Genomic DNA, 27280 nt, shown 5'->3' with positions numbered 1-27280 from the left:
CCCTGTTCTCTCTCCCCTTGTCCCCCTCTCTGTCCCTCTTTTGGGGGAAAGAGCCCAGTCCTCTCCCCAACAAGGGTTTTATCCACTCCCCATTTGTATTAGTCCGCTTCGTGATGATAACCACAAAATTAAGAAAGAAGAAGAAGAAAAATCATTTGATCATAATGTTTATTCCAGGAGTGAGTGTAATGTTAGGCATCCCTGTTTTCAAAATTCAAAATATGGGAAATGATTTTCATGGTTCGGTGTATGACAGCCATAGGTTTAGCATGCATACTTCTGATCACTTAGTAGTCAACAGAAATTAAGAAAGTAGTTCAGCATATATGAATGGAAGGAGTTATTAATATAATAGTAAAAATTAGACTCAATGCTGGTAAGTGTGAAACTCTTCATTGCAATAACAGAGACAAAGACTATTGCAATTTTCCACGTAACAAAGATTTATTCCGGACTAGTTTCAATGCGCTTCATCATTTTCAAGTGAAGTTGTCACTGTACAGAATCCAATATATATATACATACATATATATATATATATATATATATATATATATATATATATATATATATATATATACATATATATATACATATATATATACATATATATATATATATATATATATATATATATATATATATATATATATATACATATATATATATACATATATATATATATATACATACATATATATATATATATATATATATATATTAAATATAGAAGGTGGCCTACCTGGGTGTCCCTATGTGCTGGGAGATGTTCGGTGAGTCGGAAAAACTGAAGCTGTCAGAATAGGAGAAAAAACAGGTAGAAGAGGGTGGTGGTGGAGGTTGAGGGTTTGTAGAGGAACAGGGAAAGACAAAGAGGAATGTGAAGAGTCCAGTTGGTTTTGATGAGGTGGTCTTTTCCTCTTATCTGAATTCCTAATGGCGTCCATCGTCGCGTCACCCCATGGTCTCTGGGAGGAGGATGGTCCTGTGGTGACAGCTCGGGTCCCTTTGCTGATCTGTCTATCATTGGGGTTCATCTGGGCGCCGAGAGTCTAGTACTGTGAGAGCTTCATTTGAAAATGATGTTGTGTATCGAAACTAGTATTAGCAGTATTTAGGGGAAGGAGGCGACCGACAGCTGAGGTCATTTGCGCCGTAGGGGGATGGACAGGAAAGGATGAAGGGTGGAGAGAAACCTGGCTTTGGCATTAGCCTACTCTTTACGAAAGGTGCAAAGGGGTCCGCAGTTTAACGTCCCATCCGACGGACGGCGTAGTCACTCAAAGTGCCCTCCACAACACACCTCAAGTAGGGATCGAGATACCACTGTAAAATATTCGACGCCTGGAAGTTCATGTCCATGGTCCGGTCAGTTGGGTTGGATACTTGATGATGACTCCAAAGCATTGAAACTAGTTGTACCAAAATAAAGAACAATGGAAAAATACATTGTATCCTTCATTAAATGATCTGGAATAAATCTTAATTAATTGTAAACATGTAATAGTCTTTGTCTCTGTTATTATGTGACAGTTCTGCCGTATCACACCTGAATCTGTACCTCATCTCAAAGTTAAATGGTATAACTATCCACATTTTCTCTTCTAACAATGATTGAAAATAATTTCTAGATACAATATGCCATGGAAATAAACTTGCATTAAACTCTCAAATCTAAAATCATCGTGTTTGAAGCATTAAAGAGGTGCTAATCCAAGGTCTAATTTTTTAGTTGCCTGTGTCCAGAAATATTCTGATCAGCTGGAAAAAATTACCTTTCAGTGCATTGTGAATTGAAAGTTTAAAACTTTTTGTGGAGGAAATTGATAAATGCTCTACTCAGGTAAATGCAGATGCATTTACCTGAGTTCAGCATTTGTGCATTCTTCTTAGGTCTGCTTTATATGTAACTACAAGGGACAGTCAACAAATAACTCGCAAAAACTGACAGAGGCAAAGGCAATAATAATCAAAATAACTTGCTGAAATTTATTTAACTTTTCTTGCAAATGTTCACCCTATACATTCAGACACTTATCCCATCTCTTTAAAAGTCTGTAATAAGAGTCGGTGGCAGAGAAGTCCTTTGTTTGCTGTCGCAGCCCACCCAGAGTAACCCTTACGGCCACCCAAATGATTTTTTCGGGGCCTGAGCAGATGGTAATCACTCTAAGGGAGCTATGTCGGCACTGTAGACGGTGGATGTTCCTAGCATCCCCTATGAAATGTTCAGGGCAGCCCCTGCGTTTGTCTTGCTTGTTTGTTTGTGACTTATTTATGGACTTACCCTCGTGTATTATGGAGACCCATTTTCTGCAATAATAAGATGTGTGAATACAGCCACTAAAATATTTCATTCCCTGATGTGAAATTTTCTTGGTCACTTAAATGTTTTCCATTATTACTAATCAGTGAAAGTATCCTATTTGTGGAAATTATCTTCTCTTCTTTTTGGTCTTATGAGTGGACAGGATAAAATTGACGTGAAATGTCTTACGCACACTTGTAGTACTCAATGGCACTCAGTAAAGTTACAATATTTCAAATATCATATACACTAACCCACTGACAATGTTCTACGTATATCACAAGAAATCCAATCCAATCCAAAAATCCAAGTAGTTTTGAGCATTGTTGAGTCCAATAAGATGTCCCAGTGGGTGTGGGTAGACGTCAAATCACTTAAAGGGTCTTCTAAGGGAGAGAGAGCTCCATTACTGCCCCTCTCAGAATATCATTACCATTCTATCATTGACATCTCCACTCAAATATTCTCTCTCGCCAACTTTGTATTGGAAAAATGGGGCTAAAACGGGCCCCAAGGCACCTGTGTGATCATTATTGTTTTGCAATGTGGAGTGGGAGAGCAAATAATTCTCCCATGAGACCCCGAGCACAGCTCATGCAAAGCAAGACAAGCCTGGCCTCTGAATCTCCAGGCCTTGGCACTCCTCACATCTTTTGGGTGTATTTAAATGTAAGATACTCTGTTATCTTATTTAGGGACTAGGATTTTCGTTCACCGGGGCAACTTTCATCCCTCGTAATCTCAATAATATATGCCACTTTTCCTAAGTTGTATTTCCATCATTTTTCAATCATTTTCATGTTCGTCGCCCTTCTAACTTCTGCTTTTGAGTAACTTAACGATAAGCACTGAGTGAGTGTGTTGTCATTATTCTGCTCAAATTGTTCCCAGGCAATGCATGCCACGGAGGTGGCGAGCAAGAGGACCACACCTGTCGTTCAAGAGGGGCGAAAGGGTCGGAGGGGTGGGGGGAGTGGGTCGTCTCACTCAACCCGCTCCTTACCTCGGCACTTCAAACTGTCGGTGACACAGAGGTCAGTGGATGCAGGTGGTGAAGGATCCCCTGGGACCTCTTCGCAGATGGAATATGATGCCTCTCAGGACTCCCTATATGCCTCCAAGGCGATTGCTCTAGTCTGTCAGCTGCCCTTTGTGCGGGCGGCGAAGAAGTTCCTCAACGGCCTCTACAAGTAAGGAGATAATTGTCTCATCCATTCAAACCAAAGATTGAAAATGCTTATTCTTGAGGTTCATGTTGAATGTTCTTTGCTTGGGTAGTCTTGCAAGTGATGGTGGAGGGATGAACAACAAAAATACAGTGGAACCTCACACAATGAGCATAATTCATTCTATGATCTGTCTTGTAAAGCAAAACACTTATTTAGAGAAATGAAATTTCCCGCATAAATTAATGTGAAGTACGAAAATGCATTCCATGACAAAAATATAAATTATGTACAAGGTTTATTCAAGGAAAATTATTAATACATTGTTTAGGATTGTGGATCATGTTCACCTTTTCTTCTGTCATGGAATGAAGCAACTGGGGCTGTGAATTTGATTTGTTAAAGAAAGAAAAAGTCGTAATAAATATTTTATTATTTATGATATGTACCTAATTCCATTTTACTAGAAAGCTGACAACAGACATTAGTTTTTGCCGATGCTTTGAATTTTGTAAAAATGTGATTCAGAATTATCATTAAATAAATTTCCAGTGCATGTCACCTTTCCTTATTAGGGAGATGTGTCTCGTATGCATGGCACATTGCAGCAGTTTCCTGTGGCCTCCACATCACATTTTTGATCTGCCATTTTGAACTTGAACACTTCCTGAAGGCTAGTGGAGTTTCTGAATGGTAGGCAAACAGGGGTTTAATTTTCAAATTTCCGCTTGCATTGACACAAAATAGCTGTGTGAGAGGCCTTTCATTGGGTTATGGCCAGGCAATGTATTCTACTCTGTTGTTATGGGTACAGACACATATAGGTCTGCTTCAGCATCATCTTCTAGAAGTGACCCCTCTCGACACAATTAAAAACCTGTTGAGGCAGGTAACCCTCATGAGTCTACGATGAGCTTCTTGATGTCAACACGCCGTAGATGATGGTTTTTCTTGTAAACTTCTCAAATCATATATGGCTTCCCGTAAATACTTCTGCCATTGTTGATCCTGGCATCTTGTTAGCAAGGCCTGAGAAGAAAATCACTTTCCCCTTCCCACAAATTATATTCTCATCAATAGCAATTACTTTTCGTTTAGCCATGTTAGAAGCAATCCTTAAACATCATTGAAATTACATTTCTGTTGTGTAGATATATCTTGTTGTTCAATTTGAAAAATCTACCTCGTTAAATTTGTCCGCTTACTTCAGGATAGTGCAAATCACCGATGTAGACCAGTTGTGCCTGCATACTCATGCCTTGTTCTCTCTTTTCAATGATTTTACTTATCCTTTCTAGTGATATGTTTATTCTCTTATGGCTGTCTTTTTTAAAACAATGTACTAAATATAATTAAACTGCACAAATAATCACAAATGAACAAGTTTGGAAAAATATGTGATCACCAGTGTCCGTAAGATGCTAGCGGAACGAGTGTTAAATACAAACTGAAGCAGCGTATGCACAATCATTCCAGGGATTCTCATGATTTGTCCTGTGACTTCAGGTTGCTTGTTAAGTGAGTCATTTCTGGGCACAATATTTTTGCTCATTATGTAAATTATTTGCTATGTAAGGTGCTTGCTAAGCGAGGCTCCACTGTATACGTGTAGAAGTTATTGCTTTGATGTGATAAGGGAACTTGTTTTACAGGGGCCTTCAAAGCTATAAGAGTTGATTTGTTTAATGATTCAATTCCAGTTGAAAAATTCCTTTAATCAAATTCGAATAGCCCCCATGTTCGTCAGCATATGATGTATTTCAAATTCTGTCCGCTTACATTTATGAATGTACATATATAAACCCGACCCCACATGTGGTGCATGTTCTGATGCCCTTGTATAAATACCTCTGACTAACATACATAAAAGACACCACAATATACTTGCGTGAAGACCGCAACTAACCTGTGGTGGTCTGATCCTTTGAATAACAAAGCACATTGCTGGGGTTGTTGTTGCAGGCATGCCATGGAATTGGCGGCAGGAGAGCAGGGAAGCGAGGGTGAGGGGGGAGGGGAGGGGGAGGGTGGCCGCAGCAGCAGCACCACCGTGTCTTTCAACTGTGATCTTGGTGTATTCGAGTGCCTCCACTTGGATGTTCCTCTCCCGCTCGAGAGCTACGTCCACAACCTCCTCTACGACGTTTGCATTCCACAGCCGGGGCGCAGCGTGCGCTTCTGGTGCTTTGAGGAGCCGCTGGTGCTCCAGAGGCCTAGCTCCATCGAGGAGCCTCCCCTCTTTGACTTCCCCCTGAGGCTCGTGTTCCCGCTGGTGGGTGGGCCCAAGCGTCTCCTGGAGCTGTTCACCTGCCTCCTCCTTGAGAACCAGGTGCTCCTCTACTCCTCCGGTGAGACCACTTGCCACGGGCACACACCCCCGAGCGACACGCTTCTTGTCTCTCATCATCGTCATCTTCATGATTGTGCTTAAAATGGCCACATGGATTTCTTATCCCATTGGCAATGAAAACTAGATGCAGTAATGTGATTCCCAATTTATGTAATCATTGTGTTCCTAACCCACTTCGTCAGTTTGAATTTACTCCAGTCCAATGAGATGAGAGGGAGACTGGAAAAAATTTAATTCAGATCAGGTATCAACTATGCTTATCCTTGATTTGTTGATGAAAACAGCAGCTACCTGGGTCTTTCGCTTTTGTAATTACAGGTAGCAGTACGCATATTATTGTTTGAATGAAACAAAGTATCTTAATGGTCAATATAGTCTTTCTTAATTAACAGAAAATACTTTGTTATTATCGCATTTAGAATATCATGATAGGATGACATAAAACATAGCAATGATACAGTATGACACACAGCATGCCATATCATGTCAGTGGGTCTTCATTTTACATTGGGTTAACTATTTCTTTACTCCAATTTTTTATGTAGCTTGTGGTTCATTTTATGATGTGCAATGTACATTACAATCGCATGCGTTCTTTTAAATTTGAACATGGCTTCTCGAGTCTTCCTTGTGGGTCAGGAGTTGCATTCTGGTCAGGAGACCTTACAAGAAGACTTTGTGCGTATAATATACCAGGAGGGTACCAGATCTTACTGCCTCTTAAATTTATTATCTAATGTGATCTATTGTTCTCCGATTATTATTTTTCTCAATTTTATGCTGTATACAATATGTATTGTTCTGTATGCTGTATTTTTTCACTGCAGGTGATGAAATAATGAACTCCACACTATACGTACATTGTATGGACTCGTATGTCACATTCACCCGCGTACAATTCCCACAGAGCTAACTTTAATGAAGAAAATGCAGCGTTTTGATAAAAATGCATAAGCACTTATTACTACTCAAGAGATATTGCTGAGGAAAGTTGAGTTTGAGTTGAGCCCTATTGAGCAGTTGTAATGGTGCTGCGTTATCTCTGTTTAAGGGAGTAGCTAGCATCAAAGCAATATTTAAAAATATTGTGAAAACAATGGAAACCTTTATTTACATCTTATGCCTTAAAAGAATGGGACCAGTTTCGTGTCCTTTAAGTGATGCATCTCAATGTTTGTAGGTTCTCTGCTGAGTATTTATGTGTATAAAATGTTTTACAAATTTGCTCAGGCCTATCAGTAATTGAAGACAACCAAAGGAAGTAGTAAGAAATGTAGGTATACATATATTACCCTGGTTTTTACATGAGTTTGGTGGATATTTGTAATTAGCTTATGCCATTTAAGTGGTGAGTAGTGACATTAGTCCTTTTTTTTTAATTTTAAAGTACATTCCCTGTACTGATTGATTGTGTGATGCAGCCAGTGGTTTGTCCACAGCAAATCATAGATGTTGTACAGATTGCTGCATGACCTCTCCCCTGACAGTGTCAAGCCAAGTTTGATGTCCCCGAGAGCAGTGCCATTAATATCACTTGCATCTGCAGTGCTAGATATTCAGTGGATTAGGAGGATTACAGTGTCTGCTTGCTTATTGCGCAATTTACTAATACTTATTAAGGTGACCCAAGTTTCGAATTTGTAAATTTATGTCAAGTCAAACAATATTTTAGAGAGAAGCAAACTGACCACGCATCTCGTCTGTGTTACGCACGCAGACGAGACGAGACATGCCTTCCACTGTTGTGCATAGCAATAGATATGAAACAATAGTATGCTGGCAAATTGACTGAAATCAAAAGCTTAAATGGAGATAAGTGGATGTGTTTAAATTTTTTTGTAGCTAACATTAAATTTCTGGTGAAAGTTATGTTACATCATTAATATGGGAGAGTTAGAAATGAAGCAAATGAGAAGATTGCCGAAGAATGGCTCATCTGCATCTACTTAATACCCCGCAAACCGCCTCAAGGGCGTGTGGCGGGGGGTGTTAGGACACTACCCGTAATTTAGAAAAGAAAAAAAACCGCATGCTAGAACCACAAATCCATAAATCCACAAAAAAAACTTGGCATACATTCATGCAAGAACACTTACACCCCTCACACATGCAAACACCCAAATTACCAACTAACATACATATGCACCTGGAAGTATACCTAACGGCTTTGCAGTGTTTAACTTTGCTCCAACTTGTAAATTCAATGTTTTTAATATTTCTAAAGTGAAATCGGTTTCTTACTATTATGATTTCTGATTGTACGGGGAAAGAATGAGTAGCTCATTGAATATCAAGGCTGACTTTTTTAATGACCTGATCTAGTCATCTATGACTGACATCTTTGTCACTCCTGATATTGTTTGCTCAGATGTAACTGGGGTCTAGCATAAAAGACAGTAGCATATGAATGTATTCATTTTGAAAACTAGGAATATTTCTCATGTAAACATTGATGAAACCATTTTTTTTAAGGCTCAAAAAACTATTAAATGAAGTACTAAGAACACCTTTTCTATGTTTATTTTGCAAAACGTTTGCAGTTTTTGTTCCCTTAATTTGTAAAAGCCAGTGTGTGAAAAATTAATAATGTCAATATCATTCAGTCAATATTTATTCAGAAACCAAGCACTGAGGTGATAGTTAAGGTTTATAGTTTCCTTTGTTAACAATGGACTTTTTTCATCTTGAATGCAAATTTGTCATCTGTTGTCACCAAAAGAGACCAGATGTTCACCTGGTTTTCAGCCCATTTCTATGCTATGAGCGGGTAAGGGTAAAATGTACCTAATTAATTTGGTGCGTACATGATACTCTCATAGGCTCTGCTTCCAAAGTAATGAAAGTGACACTTTCAATGTCCACTGTTCTATTGTTTTGGATCTGACAGCAGTCACTTATGCTCACAATGCCCACATCGGTGAGTTGGCTCTTAACCAGTAGATGTGATTGGTATGAGAGAGGGAGGGATCATCACACCTGGCAGTTTCCACAGTGTGTGCTGTTTTGTTGATTTGCAGACTACCAGCGCTTAATGTTGGTCGCTGAGAGCATAACATGCTTGCTGTTCCCGTTCGCGTGGCAGCATGTCTATGTGCCCATCTTGCCGTCTTCACTTACGCACTTCCTTGATGCCCCCGTGCCCTTTGTGATGGGTCTCCCAGGGCCTGAGCACTCTGTGGGCCACACCAACGGCCCCTGGATGGGGCCCACTGTCTGCCTTGGATGCCGCTCACACCGTACCAAAATGGCCAGCGAGGTGAGCATCTCAAAATACACACACCATCTCTGTTACATGTTGACGCTGTCGTCAGGTACCTAATTGGTCAATTTCAAAAGAAGAAATACAATGTTTTGATGTCAGAAATATATCTAGTATGCTGATAGTATTTCTTCTTTTTCATTCACTCAAAACAATCCTTAAAGCAATTTTTCTACGATTTGTATGATTAAGTTTTTTCCATTACGCCAATTATTTCACTATATCAAAAGAAATTAAATAAGTGAGAACTTTGCCTAATTGGTCTTATGATCTTCGCGTACAGTATCCAAATTGAAACATCCCATCAGCTCTAAAATTTTGTGACAATTTACAGCGATTTTGAATGACTTTCAAATTCAAGAAAATTCCACAGGAATGGAGCAACTTAAACTATAAGTTAACAATATAATCTCAATATCCCCCCATATATCGTACTGATTACACAGCTTTTACCATTGCAATTCAGCTCTCAAATAACAAGTACCAAGTACTGCATTCCTGGCACAACATTTGCCCTTATGGTTACTTGTGGTCTTACATATTCATGGTTTATATAAACAGTATCAGAAAAACGTTAGGAAAAAATAGATTTATTTCAGATTTTGCTGAAATACCTCAAATTTCTTCAAAGCAACCTACATACCTTGAGTGTTGACACCCTTTTGCCAATGGCTTTTCCACAACTCGAAGGCTCCCTGGTAGGCAGATTCCAGATGTTCCTTAAGGGTATGCTTGCAAGCTTCTTTGACGGAACTTAGGGGTGCATGGCAGTGGTGTCCTGTGATGGAGGATTTCACTTTTGGGAATAGGAAATACTCTGCTTGTGCCAAGTCGGCACTGTAAGGGGGTTTTGGGAATGGTCACAATGCAGTTTTTCACCTGGTAGTTGGTTACCTTGGAGCCTCAAGCACTCTAGGCCTTTGGGATGAGTTTAGCACAAATCTTTTGCATCAACAAATTTCCATTGGTAATGGTGTGTGCACTGTCATCTTCCATCATCAATGCCAATGCAATCTGCGATCATGCGGACACTTAATCAATGGTCTGAATTCTGCACTTCAAACACACGTTAAAAAAAATTGTTATTTATACTTTTTATACAAACCTTGTATATGGTAGTTCATCAGAACATCTTGTTCCTTAAAACCACTTAGAGCTTCACTTTGAATGACTCCTCCGCTGATATTTGGTGCTGGCACTCTACCAAAAATCTAGTGATTCTGGTTCAAATCTGGTGCAAGGGATTTCCACGTTAACCAACTGCTGGTGTTTATATCAAGGGTGCAGGCAGGATTTGGGGATTCATAAAAACCCTAATAGATCCATAATTTGAAATTCTAATGAAATCCTTGAACAAAATCATTTAAACTCGAATCCTGGCTAACTCAGTTACATTCATTGATCGAATAACATAATGTGCTGCTATTGTTTGAATGTAATCACATTTAACCAATATTGTTCACAAAATCAGTAATCTTTTTTAAAACATGGAGTTGATAATCGATAGGGTTGATAGCTAACTGGATCACATTGAGTAGATTGCCTCAAAGTGTGGAAGCTTCCATTTCACCTGCAAGGCCAGGCTGCCACCTGGGTCCCTGTCTAAGAACCCCTTGTCCCCCTTTCCAGGTAGGTCCCTAAATTGACCTTAGAGTGACTGAAATTCCTTGAAGTCCCTAAACTTACAAAGTCATTGAAAGCCTCGACAACATCATTATCATCATGGGTTATCTGCTTCTTATGTAGCTTGAGAAATGATTTGCCACTTCCTTCTTTCCTGCCATCCTCCGTCTGCCACTTTCTTCATTTCACTGCCCAGCAGTCCCCTTCTCAGATCAGCATCGGATTATCAAAATGTATTTTCAAAAACAACAGTCAGTAGACAAAGATATTTCGCTCATAGCCAAAGAAACAAATGAAAAATTAACACAAATTCGTACATAGTTGAGATTTTATGGTGGACAGTAAGCTTATGAGAACATGCTCTACAAAAGTACTGCCACAAGCGGCTCAGGTGTCCAGAGACAGGCCAATGTGCTGGGTTATTGTACTTGTTGCAAGTAGTGGGAGTTGTCACTGGCAAAGCACAATCCGTGCATATTCTGTCCGATGTTAAGATATTGGTGTTCCTTGGTATGCATGGCATAGCTCAAGACATCAACAAATAGTGTATTGAAAATACAAATGCAACCAAATTCAAATTGAAGCACATGATAATGTTACCGTTTTCTTCTAATGCCAGTCTTAGAGTGTCAATTCCAAGTGAAGCACTAGATATTAATGTGCACTGTGTTTATTTTGCCAGGCCAACCTGTGTTTTGTGGATCTGGACAACCATGCAATCCAGCTCCCAGAAGATGTGCCCCTGTTCCCCCAGCAGCAGGAGTTTGCCTCGGAGATATACGATCTGCTGGCTCACTATGGAGTGCCCTCGGGTGATGTCCACGGGTGAGTGATCCACCCTCCCGTCCCCTCTGCATCTCCCCCCGTTGTGGCGCCTGCATGCTTCTAGTGCTTCTGTTGCAAATGTCAGTGTGTCCCATCAAAGGAAGAGCAAATTCATTGGTTAGCATGTTTCATTGATTGACATTAAATGGAGAGCCGGCATGAATTTCAATAGCAATGCGTTATCATGATTCATTTTTCATCTCCTCCCTTGTCGAGACTCAAAAGTGAACATTTTTCTGTGTGTGCCTCCCTGGCCCTGGGGGAATTCTTATTCTAATGCCGATTCTTTGATGATGAACTAAAAGCACAAAGAGTCTCTGCAGGACATTTATGGACTGCTATGTCGGAGAGAAGATTGGCATTCTTGATGAACTTTGTTTTTTGCACATTCTAAGTGTTTCCTATTTAATAACTGTAAAACTAAAAATATCTTTTGTAGAGCGTCACAGTACAATGCTTGTTTGTGCAGTAAGGAAGCTCTCTTCCGAGTATCAAGTTGATGAAGCAGTGTTATGAGAAATGGGAAATTTTGTAGCTCGTCATGACCATTAGGAAATATGTTCAGAAAAGTCTCGTGGTTTACTGTTCTTTTCTCCAAAAAGTTAAGCTGCTTCAGGAGCCAGAGCTGGAAAATGGAGTTTGGATGTAAATTGATGATTAAGGTCATTGAGTAATGTACATTGGGGTCTAACTATTCAAAGCAAAATTGCGATCAAGGCACTCAGTCCCTTCCAATAGTTTATTCACATAAAAGATTTACGGATGGCAATTTGGGCAGAGAACTCCAAAATCTCCTTAATTTCCAAAATCAGGCAGTTATAATGTTGCAGTGGATAATGTTGCGCTAGCATAGTAGGATGGATGAGTCCTTCTGGAGAATATTTAAGTTAAGAAAATTAATTTTTTTGCCCTTTTATGTCTAAAAATTACAACCTGTTTATCATTGTCATATGTTACCGTTGATGGGAAGGCTTCAATATTCAACATTTATTACTGACTCTCTGACATCAGAAAGATGAGAAAATAAATTGTATCGCCATTAGATTTTTGCTATTTAGGAGTGTAGATAATATATCTCTGTGTGTCGTGGTGTGGTGTGTGAAATATCTGAGCCTTCATATGTCATACTTTCCTCCTCACTTGTATTTGTAGCAATATTTAGATGCATATGTTCTTATGATAACTATATATGCTATTCAAACATGTACAGTGGGCAATTTTAATGGAGATACTATGGAACAATAGAGCAGAGTGGAGGGATATGTGACTAAAATGAAAGCTGTGCACAGGGCAAAAGGTTATGGCAGGAGGGGGAGTATTGGGATGGACAGTGATTGGGGCAGGGTTTTCCATCCTCTTCAGCACTCTTTGACAGAGATACATTGAGGAAATGTTGAGGGTGGCATGGGGAGGGCTGGAGGCTGGGAATACAAGTGGATGGCGAGGTGATCAGTTCTATCTGGTTGGCAGTTGATCAAGTGATAGTTAGTGAGTGAGAATGCCAAGAGATTGCAGTTGTTAGCGAGTGCCCTACAGGAACAATGTGGGAGGTACCTATGGAATGAGGATTAATCACCAGAAAACGGAAGTAATGGGATTTACCAGTAGTGGGAAAGCCAGGTGAAGTATCAAAGTGGGAAGGAATAAACTGGGGCGGGTGGAGCATTTGATCTGTTTGGGCAGTATTTTAGAGGGAAAGGGGCCAAGTAGTAGGGGCATTATAGGTGAATTACGTTAGAAAAAGAGGTTTTTGCGAGAAGAAGGTATTGATGATGGATACAATAAGTAAGGAAAGGTTAGCTAAAACTTAAATACGGAGCATAGTGCTTGATGCAAGACCTGCTCTTCAAGGCAAGAAGAGGATGAGCATAGATGGGAGGCTTTTGAGATGTGGGTGTGGCTTCTTTGCTACAAGTTTCATCAATCCACATCATTGTCTACCTTACTTCTACAATTCTGTCCCAGCTTCTATGCAAGGGTGTGGGAAGCATTTGATGGAGAATGGTGTGCTGGGCATTCCCACCCTGCACACTCCTGATCACCCTAAGAGCATGAGCTTGTTCAGTTCTGGAGTGGAAGGATCAGAGGAGTTAATAGAATTATTAGTTGGCTGATAATTCCCATAAAAATGGTCTATGTATTTACAAAATCAAAATACTGAAAATGAGGAAAATGTGATTTCATTCAAATAACAAAGAGTACATACAGTAAGAGTAAGTAACAACGATCATTATGGTATTGTGGTTGTTATGGGCTTCTCCTCCAGTATTGCACATTGTCCGCAGTGTTCCACACTCCTGTACCCTTTCTCTTACCGGTTCCTTGCTAGTAACTAAATGTACCTTAAATTTAACTGTGGTTGCCAATTTTATTCAATTCTTTTTAAACTTGAGCTATTCCGCCTTTGATATCTCTTAAGCTTCTCCTAATTGCGTTGTAACTTCTGCAATTTCTAATTTCTGAGTCAGGTGGCTTATCTTACTCAATCTCTTTTCTTCCCTCTTGGTGCAACTTGCCTTTCGATTCTCGCTTCCTCTTTCAGAGGAAATCCACAGTTATGACAAACCAAATATGTGCCTTCTTTAGTGTCAAGGTGATATCTGTGTATAATGGTGCCATTCCTTATTTTATTGTGGTGCTTGAGCGAAGAGGGAAACTTTCTTGGTCTCGTCCATAGCTGTGCCCTTTTTTGTCTCCCCCTGTTTGGCAGGAACCCAGTGTCTGAGAGTGGTCTGACATCCAAGTCGTGCCCATCGTGCCACAACCACCGCCACCGGCACAAACGTCGCTCCAGGCGGAAGCACTCCTGGTCTCATGACTCGGACTCGGCATCATCCTCCCCCACCCACTCAGCGTCATCCACCCGGGACCATGAGAGGCGCAGGTCCATGCGGAGGACAGCAGTGGCTGCTGCCGCAAAGGCTGCAGCTGCCTCTGGGGAGAACTCGCCGGTGGGGGATGAAGGGATGAGGTTGGGAACTGCGGGTTTGGAGGCATCAGAGACCCTGAAGAGGGTGCTGGCCATTGCCAACAATGCAAGTGAGTTTCCCTCCCTCCCTCTCTTTGCTGGTGCCCATTTGATGTGGGACCTGAAGCAGGGAGCGACCCATGTCATATATTCTCATGCTTCAGAGAATCTCTAGTAATGAACATTTTCTTCAAATTAAGCTGAAAATTGCCTGAGGGTTTGTACCAAAAAGTAACATTCATCTTAAACCTCTTTAAGTACAAAATCCTCATTTTTGCAAATTTCAAGGTAAACAGAAATTAAGACTTAAAATGTCCTAGTTCAATGTAAGCAAATATATAATTCATTATATTTTCTTATTGGTTCAGTGAAAATGCATTACTATAAAGTGGACTGCATGCAAGCATGGGATACTTCTGGAAAAGTAATACATTCACAAGATACAAACATAATTGAACAGAAAGTACAAGTGATAATGAGACTATGTTTGCTTTGGCAACCTTTTGAACAGACCTCATAGCATGCGTTGAATGTGGCTTGGAATGAAACACCTCCTCATGTACCTTGGGTTGTATTTGATTCCCAATTGATCCTTTCTTGTCATAGGGGTAAATATATCTGGCTTGGAAGGCGTACTGCCGCACACCCCCAAGAGTGTGGACTCGAACAGAACGTCGGATCGGGTGCTGAGTGAGCAGGAGCAATATGTGGAGGACCTCAAGTTCAACAACGCGTTGCGGGAAGTGTTCCTCAACCGATTTGTGCACATGTTCTCAGCATATGAGCACTTTGTGATACAGCCTGATCAGGTAAGGGATGTTTCAGCGTATGTACTCGAGGGTTCCAAGGGGGTGTCAAGCAAATCAATTAGCAGTACCTAAATTGGAAATCAATACTTTTTCATTTTTCAACGTAAGGATTATCACATGTTATTTATTGACAGAATTTCTGATCAGCACGGGTCATAATTTGTTGTCTGGCAACTGAATGTTGACAAAGTACAGGCTGAAGTAATTCTGTTGAATTTTTAAGCTGCTGTCTCCAAATTTGCACATCTCTGTCGTCATCTTCAGTGAGGTGACTCCTTAATACAGTACGGGTGCCTATCCCGTATCAGTTGCGGGAGATCACTTAAGGAATCTATATGTATTCATGATTCAGGCAATGACTGTATGTTTATGATTTCCTTTGTTCGTGGAATAATTGTTAGCTTGGACACAGTAGTCTTTATTGTATTAAGTGAGAAATTGCCTGCAATTATGGGTTCCAGAAATTAGAGATGTTTATCAGTTCCAGGTAGCTCAATTTATTAGAGCGATGAAAATCTCTTCTCCCCTCAAAAAGAAATGACTGATAGCATAATACAGGAACATCAAGTAAAATACAAGGAGGGAATAGGACACATCCTCTGGATAACTATCTATGCAATCATCTACAGAAAGAAATAAGTCTCAACCGTAGAGGGAATGAAGGAAAATGCATGGACGGAGAAGTATAACAATATGATGGTGTGTATCAAATGAATATTCTATGGAAAATACTCAATAAAGTTGCTGCATATCATAGCGAGTGAGGGACACATACAAGACCCCTGGCAATGTTGAGTCATAGGTTATTATTATTGTTATTTATTCTAGCCAGGCAATGAGGATACAGAATGAGGTCTGTTCGAAAATTTCCCAAACTTTTTTATTCCAAAAAAAGCCTTGGTAACAAATAATTGGTCTGGGTCCCCAATTAAAGTAGTCTCCTCCCCAAAGTATACACTTATCCTGATGGTGTTTCAAATTTTTGAAACACTCCCGGAATGCTCACAAGCTCCTCTGTCGAACTTGCTGGCCCCTGTGGTGGCAGGGTGACGTCATCGCCTGCCAACCCATTGGTGAGGGGTTCAATTCCTGCCTGGGTGGGTTTTCCTCCTTGTAGGGCTTGGGTGTATGTAATTGCCAAATTATGTCATTTTTCAAAGTCCAAAGCAAAGGCTGAAGTGCTGTTTTTGGACTAATGCAAAATAAATGACTAAATAAATTTTTCTATATTTCTGGAATGGTGGTTAATCTTTTTCCTTCGAGTGGGGTTTTCACGTTGCAGAACAGTAAATAGTGTCATGGGACCAGGTCTGGTTAGTAGGGTGGGCGGGGAAACACAGTGGTCTTGTTTTTGGCTCAAAACTCATGAGTTTGGAGAGAAAAACTAGTAGGTGTGTTGTCGTAGTAAAAAAACCGCTCCCCACTCCTGCGATGTTTGGGTCATTTTTGCCTGATTCTCTCTCTTGGGCGTTTCATAACCTCAAAGGAGTACTTTGTGTCGACGGTCTGGCTTTTAGGTAGGTGCTTGTAATGCACAACCCCCTTTGCATTGAAAAAACAGTCAACATTACCTTGACGTTTGAGCAAACTTGTTAAGCTTTTTTGGGGCGGGGGATGTTTCACCAATCCATCGGAAGAGTTTACTCTTGTTTCGATGCCATATCTATAAACCCATGACTCATCATCACCTGTTGTGATCCTGGACATGAAGGTTTCATCCTCTTCAGCTCGATCAAACAATTACTGACAGACAAACTCAATGTTGTTTCTGGTCTGCTATCATCAGGTTAGGCACAAATTTGGTGGCGACTCAATATATCCTCAATTTTTCAGTCAGGAATTCATAGCACTAACCAATTGAAATGTCTCACTCTTCTGCAAGTTCTATGACGATCAAATGTTGATTTGCATGAATGAGATGGTTCACTTTCTTGATCTAGGGGTGATCAGTTGACATTGATGGTCTTCTGGAATGCTCTTCGTCTTCCAATGATTGCCACCCCTTTTTCAGCTGCCAGGTAAACCACTCATAACACATGTGGTGCATTTCATAGCATCCTATCCATAAGCCTTGGTAATCAACTCAAAAAGTTTCAGTGAAGGATTTGCCGGGCTTCATGCAAAATTCCACAGGACAGCACTGCTCTTTCAAAGAGGGACTTTCTGTGGATCTGATCATTTGCCGCACTCCACAAACACCCCTTCATGTAAACGGCCGTAACTAATCAGAAACTGCGGGAGATGCTGCAGCAGTAACTTTTAACAGAGTCATCCGCTAATATGCATTTCATTGCAACAATTTCATCTAAGAGGTTAAAGGCAGTTATTTGGGAAGTATCTGTGGACACAATACTTTCAAGTGGATTGAAAAATAATCAACTGGAGGAGTGTTATTCAAAAAGTTATGGGACCTTTTGACCAGGCCTCGTACAACAAGATGTGAATTGCTAATGATTTTAGTGCATTACCAAATGGTTACATTCCCAGAGAGGGAGATGGCTGGTCAAAAGAAAAAAGAAGACAAAAACATCCTCGGCAGAGGTTGGTAATAATCAGGGGTAGAGTGGGTGTAGCAGACGGTGGCGAGTAGAAGAAGGTGGGAAGTCTCAACTTTTGAGTGACTCAACTTTTCAATGATAACACCGATTGAGGCACTGTAATTACAGGCACATTTATGAAGGAATGGAGAAGGGCTTGCGTAATCCATGGCTGTGAACTTCTAATATATATTGAAAGGAGTCTCACTGCTACCTAGTCACGTCAGATAGAAGAAAGAAAGGCCTAGTAATTTTTTTGTATGACTTTGCTGATTTTTTAGATTTTGAAATTGTTGCATTGTAATGTTCATTAGGGAATGGATTCATTAAAAATTACTGTCTCCTGGCATCTCCAGTAGTTTCTGTAATTTCGTAACTATAAGCATTTATATTTTGTTCATTTTGATTTAATTGTACCGGAAAGGGTAATTTATAAAGATTTTTTAAAACCTGGTTTAAAATTAGAACGAATATATGGTCACCTGGAGAGTTTTGCAGAGAGCGTGGAAAGCCAATGTATGGGCACTTTGGGCATCTAAGGCTAATAGATGGCATTCTCATTTGATTCTTTTTTGTTTTTGCAAATTGCGTTTGCATTCCTGGTTGATTGATTTTGTGATAGAAGTAAAGATAAACATGATCCACCATTCCAAAGAATCCACCATCCCAGTCAAGGCGAATGATTTTTACACTCTGAAATTGTTGCATTGACATGATCCACCATCGTAAACAATGTGTGTATAAAATTCTCGAACAATCCTTGGACATAATTCATTATTTTTTGGCATGGAACACATTATCATATATTATGTTAATTTATATGGGAAAAACTGTTTCACTAAATGAGTGTTTTGCATTACGAGAATTATCGCGGAACAAATTATGCTCATGTTACGAGGTTCTACTCTAAGCATAGGTTAAACTGCTATTGTCTTTAAAAAATACCACTTGCTGATCAATATCTTTGTGGTGACTTGTAAGAAAGGCACATGTATTTTATTCTAATTATTGGATGTACTTTACTCATATATGTATTGTGTTAGTTTCTTTGCATGTATGTTTATTTTTCACTTTGTTTCAATATCATGCACATAGGATGATTTGTATTGCTATTTTTATTATTATCCTGAATGTAAGCAGCTTAGTTCAGGGTGAGCAATATTCTTGACTTTAACGCCTTTGAGTTGAATATTGTGGAGTGGGCGTGGGATTTGTCAATGTTGTTGCCAATAATGAAGTGCGTGTGTTCAGCGCGTGTGTGGCACTGTGGTCCCTCTCACCTGCCGCCCCCCCTCCCCTTTCACCCAACGGAAACAGGATATGGAGCAGTGGCTGAGCAGTCGGGAGTCAATGCAAAATTTTGATAAGGCTACATTCCTGTCGGATCAACCCGAGCCCCACCTGCCCTTCCTCTCGCGCTTCATTGAGAGTCAGATGTTTGCCACGCTGATTGACAACAAGATACTCTCGTGCTGGCAGGAAGTGGATCCTAATCTCCGTGTCTTTGACAGTCGGATACGACTCCTCAGGTTTGTGTCTTGTTCTTTTGCTGCCTCTTGTGACTGGAGCCTTAGATGTATGTGCATGGTGTCCCATGTAGTGGCATTTATTCGGAATCCTTAAATATTTGAAAATGAAACGATACATACTTGTCAATTTCTTTCACTTTCCTTAGTTTTATGGGTGGGAATTTGGAATTATGTTTCAATTGTTGGGTTGGGTGGCATTTGTGTTTGTGTAATATTATTAAACCCAATATCTCTCATTAAATTCAATAAGTTGGACTATTGCTGATGCAGTGTCAACTATTAATGCATGAAATGAAAAATTAGATTTTATGCTTGCATTTAGAAGAGGGGCCTTGTGCATTTTAACATGCTCCATGCATAATTTAGGGGAAAATGTTTAGCTCAGAGATTTCAATGAATATGCAATTTTTGAAGCCCCCTGAATGTATTTTGGCCATCCACGTTTCAAAATGTGGCTGTGATACACCCCTAAAAAAAACCAAGAATAAGTCCAGGAGATCTGAAAACTTTTTTATTAAAACTGGTGTAAAGTTTCATGCGATATCATGTTATTTATCATTGCAAAATGGGAGAATTGAATTATTGCCATCGAATATTTATGTGCCTAATGCTTGATTTTTCTTATTTTGTTCACCATTCTCCGTGCTATGAACAAAAATGTGTATTCGCCATTAATTAGTGGATATTTAAGCTTCTTTAATGCCTATGAGCATTGTTACCATTGAAAGTCCATTTTTACCTCCGACTCATACCCATAAATAAGGTGAATGCTGGAAATCAAGAAATTTGTCAGAGAACTATGGATGTATGAATAATTTGTGATAGGTGACTATTTTTCCTCGCAGAAGCAGCTCAAATGACTAAAATAGACCTGAATAACATTTAATGATGATCAATTATTAAATCCTGCCCTTATTTTTTTATTTTAAAAAGGAAAACCAGAAATAAGAAGTAATGTGCTGGCTACATCATGTTTTTATGTTGTGATTGAATTTGAAATTGAAGGACCTTATGCTCCGTGGGCATGAGAATGACTTTTGTATTATTTGATTTGTATTGTGTGACCAAAATTAGGCAGATTGGTGCTGGTCATGCCCCTCTGCCTTTTCACGCTGGGCACACCCACCAGAGGGTGCTGGCACCTGCTCACTTCCCCCTCCCTCCCCCTCCAGGAAGCGCTTTGGTGACAGTCTGGTGCGCACGCCTTCCTACGAGCCGTGCACGGCAATCAAGGAGACGCAACTGCTGCTCGAGAAGAGGCTTGCATCCGTTGACTCGACTGCTCCACCCCCCAGGGCCCAGTCCTGCACCTCAGCGTACGTGAGGGCCAGGGAGAAAGCGAGGCGCCAAAGGATTGCTGCTGCCCAGGTGCGTATGTGTGCGCACACAAGAGTCTGGGCAAGAACCAGTTGAGTGGGACCTCGGTTGGTGCCCGCTTATTTGCGCTCAAATCATGGGAGACTCGAATATTTTTCTGAAAAAGAGTTGTGCTAGGCTCTTATTTCATTTATCACTATAAGTAATATTGATAGAATTGAGCTCTTATGGCTAGTGGTATTGAATAAAAGAAACTCCAATAGCCATAAACAGTTCACTCAACAGTTCACTGTTTACGGCTATTGGAGTTTTTCATTTATTCAATATCACTATAAGGTCTCTTAAGTTTTTTAATGAGCTTATAATGTGTAATATTTAAATTTGATTGGGTTAATAATAGATATTGATTTTTCCTGGGACCACTTCCAAATGTAAAACATGTATACTGTATATGCAGATGTTCAAAGAGAAATTTTTTGCGTAAACTGATTTCAGATGTTTCTGACCCTGATTCTGAAGACAAATGAAAGCATGTTTATTCCACTTTTTCTACATGTATTTTATGGCTGTAGCACAGTTTAGTTAAAAGTGGTTTGAAAAGTCCTTGCAAAACGAAAACTACCTAATTTGTCAGCACAGGCCATATTAATTTCAAAATATTATCATTTTAGAATTATGGATTTCATCCAATCCTGCTCCAGTTTTTTCGACCCCTTCTGAATAATGTGATTGTTTCGACTTTGCAAAAGAGTCCTTTGTTTTATCAATCACCTCCTCATTTGAATTAAACTTCCTCTTCACCAGTTGTTTCTTCATTTTTGAGAACGAGATTATTGTCCGAGGGAGTTAAATCTGGAGAACAGGTTGGGGAAGGAGATGGAGTCGTGACTTAATCAGGGTTGAGGTCAGGAATGTGCTCGTGCATTGTTGTGATGGGAAAGGTCTTCTTTGTGATAGAGAAATGGGAAGTTATCTTGCAGCTGCAATTTCAAACAGTCGAATAATGGCACACAGTGTGCACCTGTATTGGTCCGACCCTTTTCTAATTAATCATTGAATATTACTCCCTAAAAATCCAAAGAAAGAAGTGAAGGGAGTTATAAATGCAACGCACACTCTCCTTTCTCATTGCAGTCAAATCAGTCGACCGAGGATCCAGTCATGCCTCAGAGCATCATGACGCAGTCACCTTTCTTTGCCTTGCAAAGTGACAACATGTCCCAGGTGCCCAGCAAGCAGGCGCTGGAGGACCGGCTGGGGTCGACATTGGAGAGGCTGCAGGGGCAGCTGGAGAGAGCCAAAGTGGGAGAGTCGATGGGAGGAGGGTGCACCATGACCAAGAGGGATGCCACTCCTCCTCTGGATGCACCAAAGAAGCAATGCCACCCACCCTTCCCCATCCTGGACCGTGTTGCCTTGAATCGAGAGCCCACCAGACCGTGAGTGAACATGCTCCCCATAAAGCTAACAGTTTCAGGCTTAACTTTGTGGAATTCTTTCATGGTGAGGGTGGAAGAAAGAGAAAAACCAATTTTGCACTCCCACACACTTTTAATACAACACGACCATGGTTTCAATGCTGTGCAGCATCGAAACCATGGTTGTGTTATATGCTACCCATATCCCTGACTGCGGTGACCTTGCCCCAATTTAAACTACCCCAGGAAAACACTTGTAAGCATGTCCAGTTACATTGTGTGCGTTAGTTAATGGGGAGGAGTATGGCCACAAGATTTTCCCAAGTCAATTCCGATTCCCATCCCAAAAAGGTGTAAAGCAGCAGGACTACATGCGATGGCTGTGGGATGATAAGTTTAATTTCACTTGTAGCAAAGATAGTTCTAAGAATCATAAGTAGAAGGTTACACAATGGGGCACTTGCAACTACCAAGGTGTGGCAATCAGTTTGGCCCCGGAAAGGGGAGAGGAAAACATGACGTCAAAGGCAGTGACGGGAACGTTAGCAGGAAGGAAAGTAGACTATTATCCGGAATTTCTTTTATATTGCGAGGATTTTGGGGAGGCATTCAAACATGTATAGTGGGCAATTTAATGGAGATACTGTGGAACAATAGAGTAGAGTGGAGGGATATGTGACTAAAATGAAAGCTGTGCCCAGGGCAAGTAGGTCTTAATCATTGCAATCAGATAATGGAAGCCTCATTACACTTAAATGGTTTCGGACCAGATCTATGGAATCACAGAATCTGAACTTTTCAGTTGATTTTGTCGACATGTAATCAATCTTTTCATTTGCAGATGTAGTATCATTAAAGCCTATAAAGATAAATCTTTTATATAGTGTAATGTTCCTTATGCTTATTTGAATCTATTAGTTGCGTGCTGCTAGGAAATGATATTTTATTATGAAGCGACTCTGATTGATATATTATTATTAGGTAATCTAACGGTTAAGGTAGGTTTTTCGATGGACACAGCTCCTAAATAAATATTTTGTGACTCCTAGCAAAACATCTACATCAGGTCCCTCTTCATCTCTGAGTACCTTCTTCTTCCCTTCATCCCATCCAACATCCCTATCCTGTTTCTTCCCTTTCCTCATTTGCCTAACATTCTCCCCTCAATCACAGTCTTCAACATCCCACTACCGGTCAATACACCCTTCATCCACTTTCCCTGCCTCCTTAGGATTGCTCCCAACAAACCCCTCTCTTCACCCACCATACCAAGTACTTCCTCATTTGTTTTCTTCGCTGTCCATTTCACCTTCTCCATTCTTCTCCACACCCACATTTCAAAAGCCTCCAATCTACGTCTATCCTCCTGCTTCAATGACCACGTTTCCGCGCCGTACATAGCTACGCTCCATATCAAAGTTTTTACGAGTCTTTTCTTAACATCCTTACTCATTGTCCCTGTCATCAACTCCCTTATCCTCGTGAAAGCCTAGCACAATTCTTCTCCTTACGTCCCTACCACTTTGACCGCGTTGGTCCAAAACACTTCCGAGATATGTAAACTGTTCTACGTGCTCTAGTTTCTGCCCTCCTATTTTAATGTTTAGCTTAGCCTATTTCTTTCTAGAAAATCGCATAACCTTTGTTTTATTAATATTGATTCTCATCCCATACCTGTCGCACTGAATTTCCAATTCACTAAGCAATGCTTGCAACCCCTTGGCTGACTGACAAACTAAAGCTTGGCCATCAGCAAACCTAACCGATTTTACGGATTCCCCGGCCACTTTCATTCCTACCTCGAGTTCTTCCCATGCCTCTTTGATCATTTCCTCTGCATACAGGTTGAACAGCAACGGTGATAATGGGCAACCCTGCCTTACACCCCTTCCTAACACTGCCCATCCTGACTCTCCATTTCCCACCCGCACCTGAGCAGTCTGAGGCATGTACAGGTTGCGGATTAGCCTCCTTTCCTTCCAATCTATTCCTATTTTCTGCAGTATACTCATTAGTTTTTCCCAATTCACTCTATCAAACACATTTTTGAAATCTACGAAACAGGCAAATACCTCCTGGTTGTGTTCTATATTCCTCTCGATTAATAATCTCATTACTGCAATGGCATCACGCGTACCTCTCCCCTTCCTAAACCCAAACTGATCATTCCCTAAGTAATCATTTGCCCTACTCTCTATCCTTTTCTTTATGATCCTAAGAACAACTTTAGCTGCGTGGGATATCAAACTTATCGTCCTGTAGTCCTCACATGATGTAGCCTTTACCTTTTTCGGAATAGGAACTAACATTGATCTCACAAAGTATTCTGGCCAGATTCCTCCCTCATAGATACTACGAATCAGCCTATATAGCCTCTTCCTCCCACATTTTCCTGAGCATTTTAATAGTTCCGTGGGAATGTTATTCACCCCCAGGGCCTTATTTAGTTACATCTCCCTAAATGCCCTTTACATCTCACCGTCAAGTATGCCTGGACCTAAGCTATCTTCCTCTATGTCATTTTCCTTTTCTATATCTAACTTTGTTGGCCTAAGTTCTTTACTATACAGTTCTTCTATATATTCCTTCCATCTCTCTTGGATCTTTCCTGCGTCAACTATTACCTTACCCGCCTTAACTCTAACTGTTAGCATAGATCTTCCTTTCTTACTTCTTGATAAAGAGTTAACTTTGCTGTACAGCGCACCAATTTCACCCTTCCTCTGAAAACTTTCCATATCCTTGCACTGCGTCTTCCACCATGATTCTTTTGCTTTATTTGTTGCCCGCCTCAATTTATTGTTTAATTCTATGTACTTCGTTTTGCCTAATTGTGTATTTACATTCTTCCATTTTCGCTGCTCATCCATCTGTGTAATCATCTCATCCGTGATCCATGGTGTCCTAGTCCTTTTAGCGTTAATGGTTCCAATACTGTCTTTTGCGGCTTTAGACAACCCTTTCTTGAAACTTTCCCATTTTTCTTCGATAGTACTTAGCTCTTTACCATCCTCCATGATTTCCTCTACCGCCTGTTTGTATTCCTTCCTTTTCAAACCATTTAATGCTTCTACATTCCATTTTCTAACTCGCTGCCCCTGCCTCATCTTTTGAAACAGACGCTACATTTCATAACAACTAAATTGTGGTCAGAGTCTGCATCCTCTCTCGGGAAGCTGTGGGAATTTATCACACTGTTCCTAAACCTTTGTCTAACCAGGATTTAATCTTGCTGATACCTTTATGAGTCACCTGGCATTTTCCATGTATACCTGCGTCTTTTGTGGTGTCTAAACCAAGTGTTGGTGATGACTAGCCCCTGTCTCCTGCAGAACTAAACTGTTTTTTTCCCACGGTCATTCCTCTTGCCTAATCTTTAGTCCCCCACCTCATCACCATCTCTTCCTTCGCCTACCATCGCATTCCAATCCCCCATCACTATGAAATGTTTCCCTGCGGGAACACACGCGATTGTGTCCTCTAACTGATCGTATATCCTATCGACCTCTTCCTCCGTATGGTTGCTCAGTGGCATGTATACCTGAATAATAACCAAGTTCGTCAGTTCTGCTTTTATCCCTACTAGTAATAATCTATCTGTTACCTGATCTTTGTTGACTGCGCTTCTTCCTACCTCTTCATTTAATACTATGGCAACCCCTCGTTGGCTCTCGTCCCCGCTGCTGTATATTATTCTATACTTATCACTCCAGTAATCCCCGCTATCCTTCCATCTCACCTCGTAAAGACCTAAAATATCTATTTTTCCCCTTTCCATCTCTCGCTTAATATTCTCCAGTTTCCCTGTCCTCATCATTTTCCTAACATTCCACGTTCCTATTCTAACTAATGTGGTCTTCTTCTCCTGCGTCTTCTGTCCTGTTGCTGCTGGTTTTCCCTTGCAAGGGTTTCGTGGGATGACGTCCGCGGAAGCCTTGCCTCCCCAGCTGCCGGGCACGACACACGGCCGATTGGGCCAAGCCCCGTGGTTGCCAGGATTCAAAATCTCTGAATTGTCCATCATTTATATCTTGGGAATGATAATTGAAGTGGTTTCCCGTTGCCTTCCTCATTAGTGTTTTTAACGTGACACCATCACTTACTGGCCGCCCCACTGGGGTCATATATATATATATATATATATATATATATATATATATATATATATATATATATGTATATATATATATATATATGTATATATATATATATATGTATATATATATATATATATATATATATATATATATATATATATATATATATATATATATATATAATACATATATAATACATATATAATACATATATGTATATAATACATATATATATATATATATCTATATATATATATATATATATATATATATATATAATACATATATATATAATACATACGAGGGTCATCCGGAAAGTAGTACCCGTTCGTGAAATAAAGACACAAAAGTAAATATTAACAAACATAAAAAATTTTATTTGAAAGAGGATACTTTAAACTACTTCTCAACATAATCTCCAAGCAAATTAAGGCATTTGTCATAACGTGTGACAAGTTTCTGTATTCCTGCTGCATAGTCCTTCGCCGCCAGCTCATTGAGATACGCGAGGGACCCATCTTGCACAAATTTTTGCATAATGCAGATGGTGTTTAACAATTTCATGAACAATTGTTCGAGAAACATTGGGAAAATGCTCACAGATGTCATCAATTGTGACGCGCCGATCGTTCCTCACGAATTCGTCAACTGAGCTCACCAGTTGGTCTGTAATGACAGACGGTCTCCCCGAACGCTCATCGTCGTGTGTGTTCCCCCTCCCCATGTCGAAGTTGCGACACCACCGCCGAACAGACGACTCGTCCATTACATTGTCTCCATACACCTCCTTTAATTGGCGATGAATATCACATGGGCGAACGTTTCTTGCATTGAGGAATTTAATCACTGCCCTCACTTCACAACTGGCGGCGTTCTCAATTTTTTTAAACATTGTAAACAATCACAGAAACAACACAGGCAATGCTAGCGTCACGCAACTTGGCTCAGAGAAGGCAGACAAGCCACTGAAGCTATCTGACCTCGTCCAGCGGCTACTCGCGTCGTCAGCACTTCATGCGGCACGAACGGGTACTACTTTCCAGATGACCCTCGTATATATATATGTATATAATA

At 40.3% G+C, this 27280-nt stretch overlaps 1 protein-coding gene across 1 annotated transcript in view; it reads left to right on the top strand.

Moving 5' to 3' along the window:
- pns (DENN domain containing pinstripe) overlaps nucleotides 1–27280 on the top strand; it is a 95470-nt gene that overhangs the window by 8985 nt on the left and 59205 nt on the right. Inside the window, exons 4-12 of the mRNA XM_071591468.1 lie at nucleotides 3200–3498; nucleotides 5437–5822; nucleotides 8842–9080; nucleotides 11389–11531; nucleotides 14242–14570; nucleotides 15106–15308; nucleotides 19163–19374; nucleotides 20547–20742; nucleotides 21826–22130. Of these exons, the coding sequence (XP_071447569.1) occupies nucleotides 3200–3498; nucleotides 5437–5822; nucleotides 8842–9080; nucleotides 11389–11531; nucleotides 14242–14570; nucleotides 15106–15308; nucleotides 19163–19374; nucleotides 20547–20742; nucleotides 21826–22130 (2312 nt within the window). The remainder of the gene's footprint in view (nucleotides 1–3199; nucleotides 3499–5436; nucleotides 5823–8841; nucleotides 9081–11388; nucleotides 11532–14241; nucleotides 14571–15105; nucleotides 15309–19162; nucleotides 19375–20546; nucleotides 20743–21825; nucleotides 22131–27280) is intronic.

The sequence above is a fragment of the Hetaerina americana genome, unplaced genomic scaffold, assembly GCF_022747635.1.
Source record: "Hetaerina americana unplaced genomic scaffold, ioHetAmer1.1.p SCAF_47, whole genome shotgun sequence".
NCBI classification, from domain to species: Eukaryota; Metazoa; Arthropoda; class Insecta; order Odonata; family Calopterygidae; genus Hetaerina; species Hetaerina americana.
This window is presented reverse-complemented; position numbering and strand designations above follow the sequence as displayed.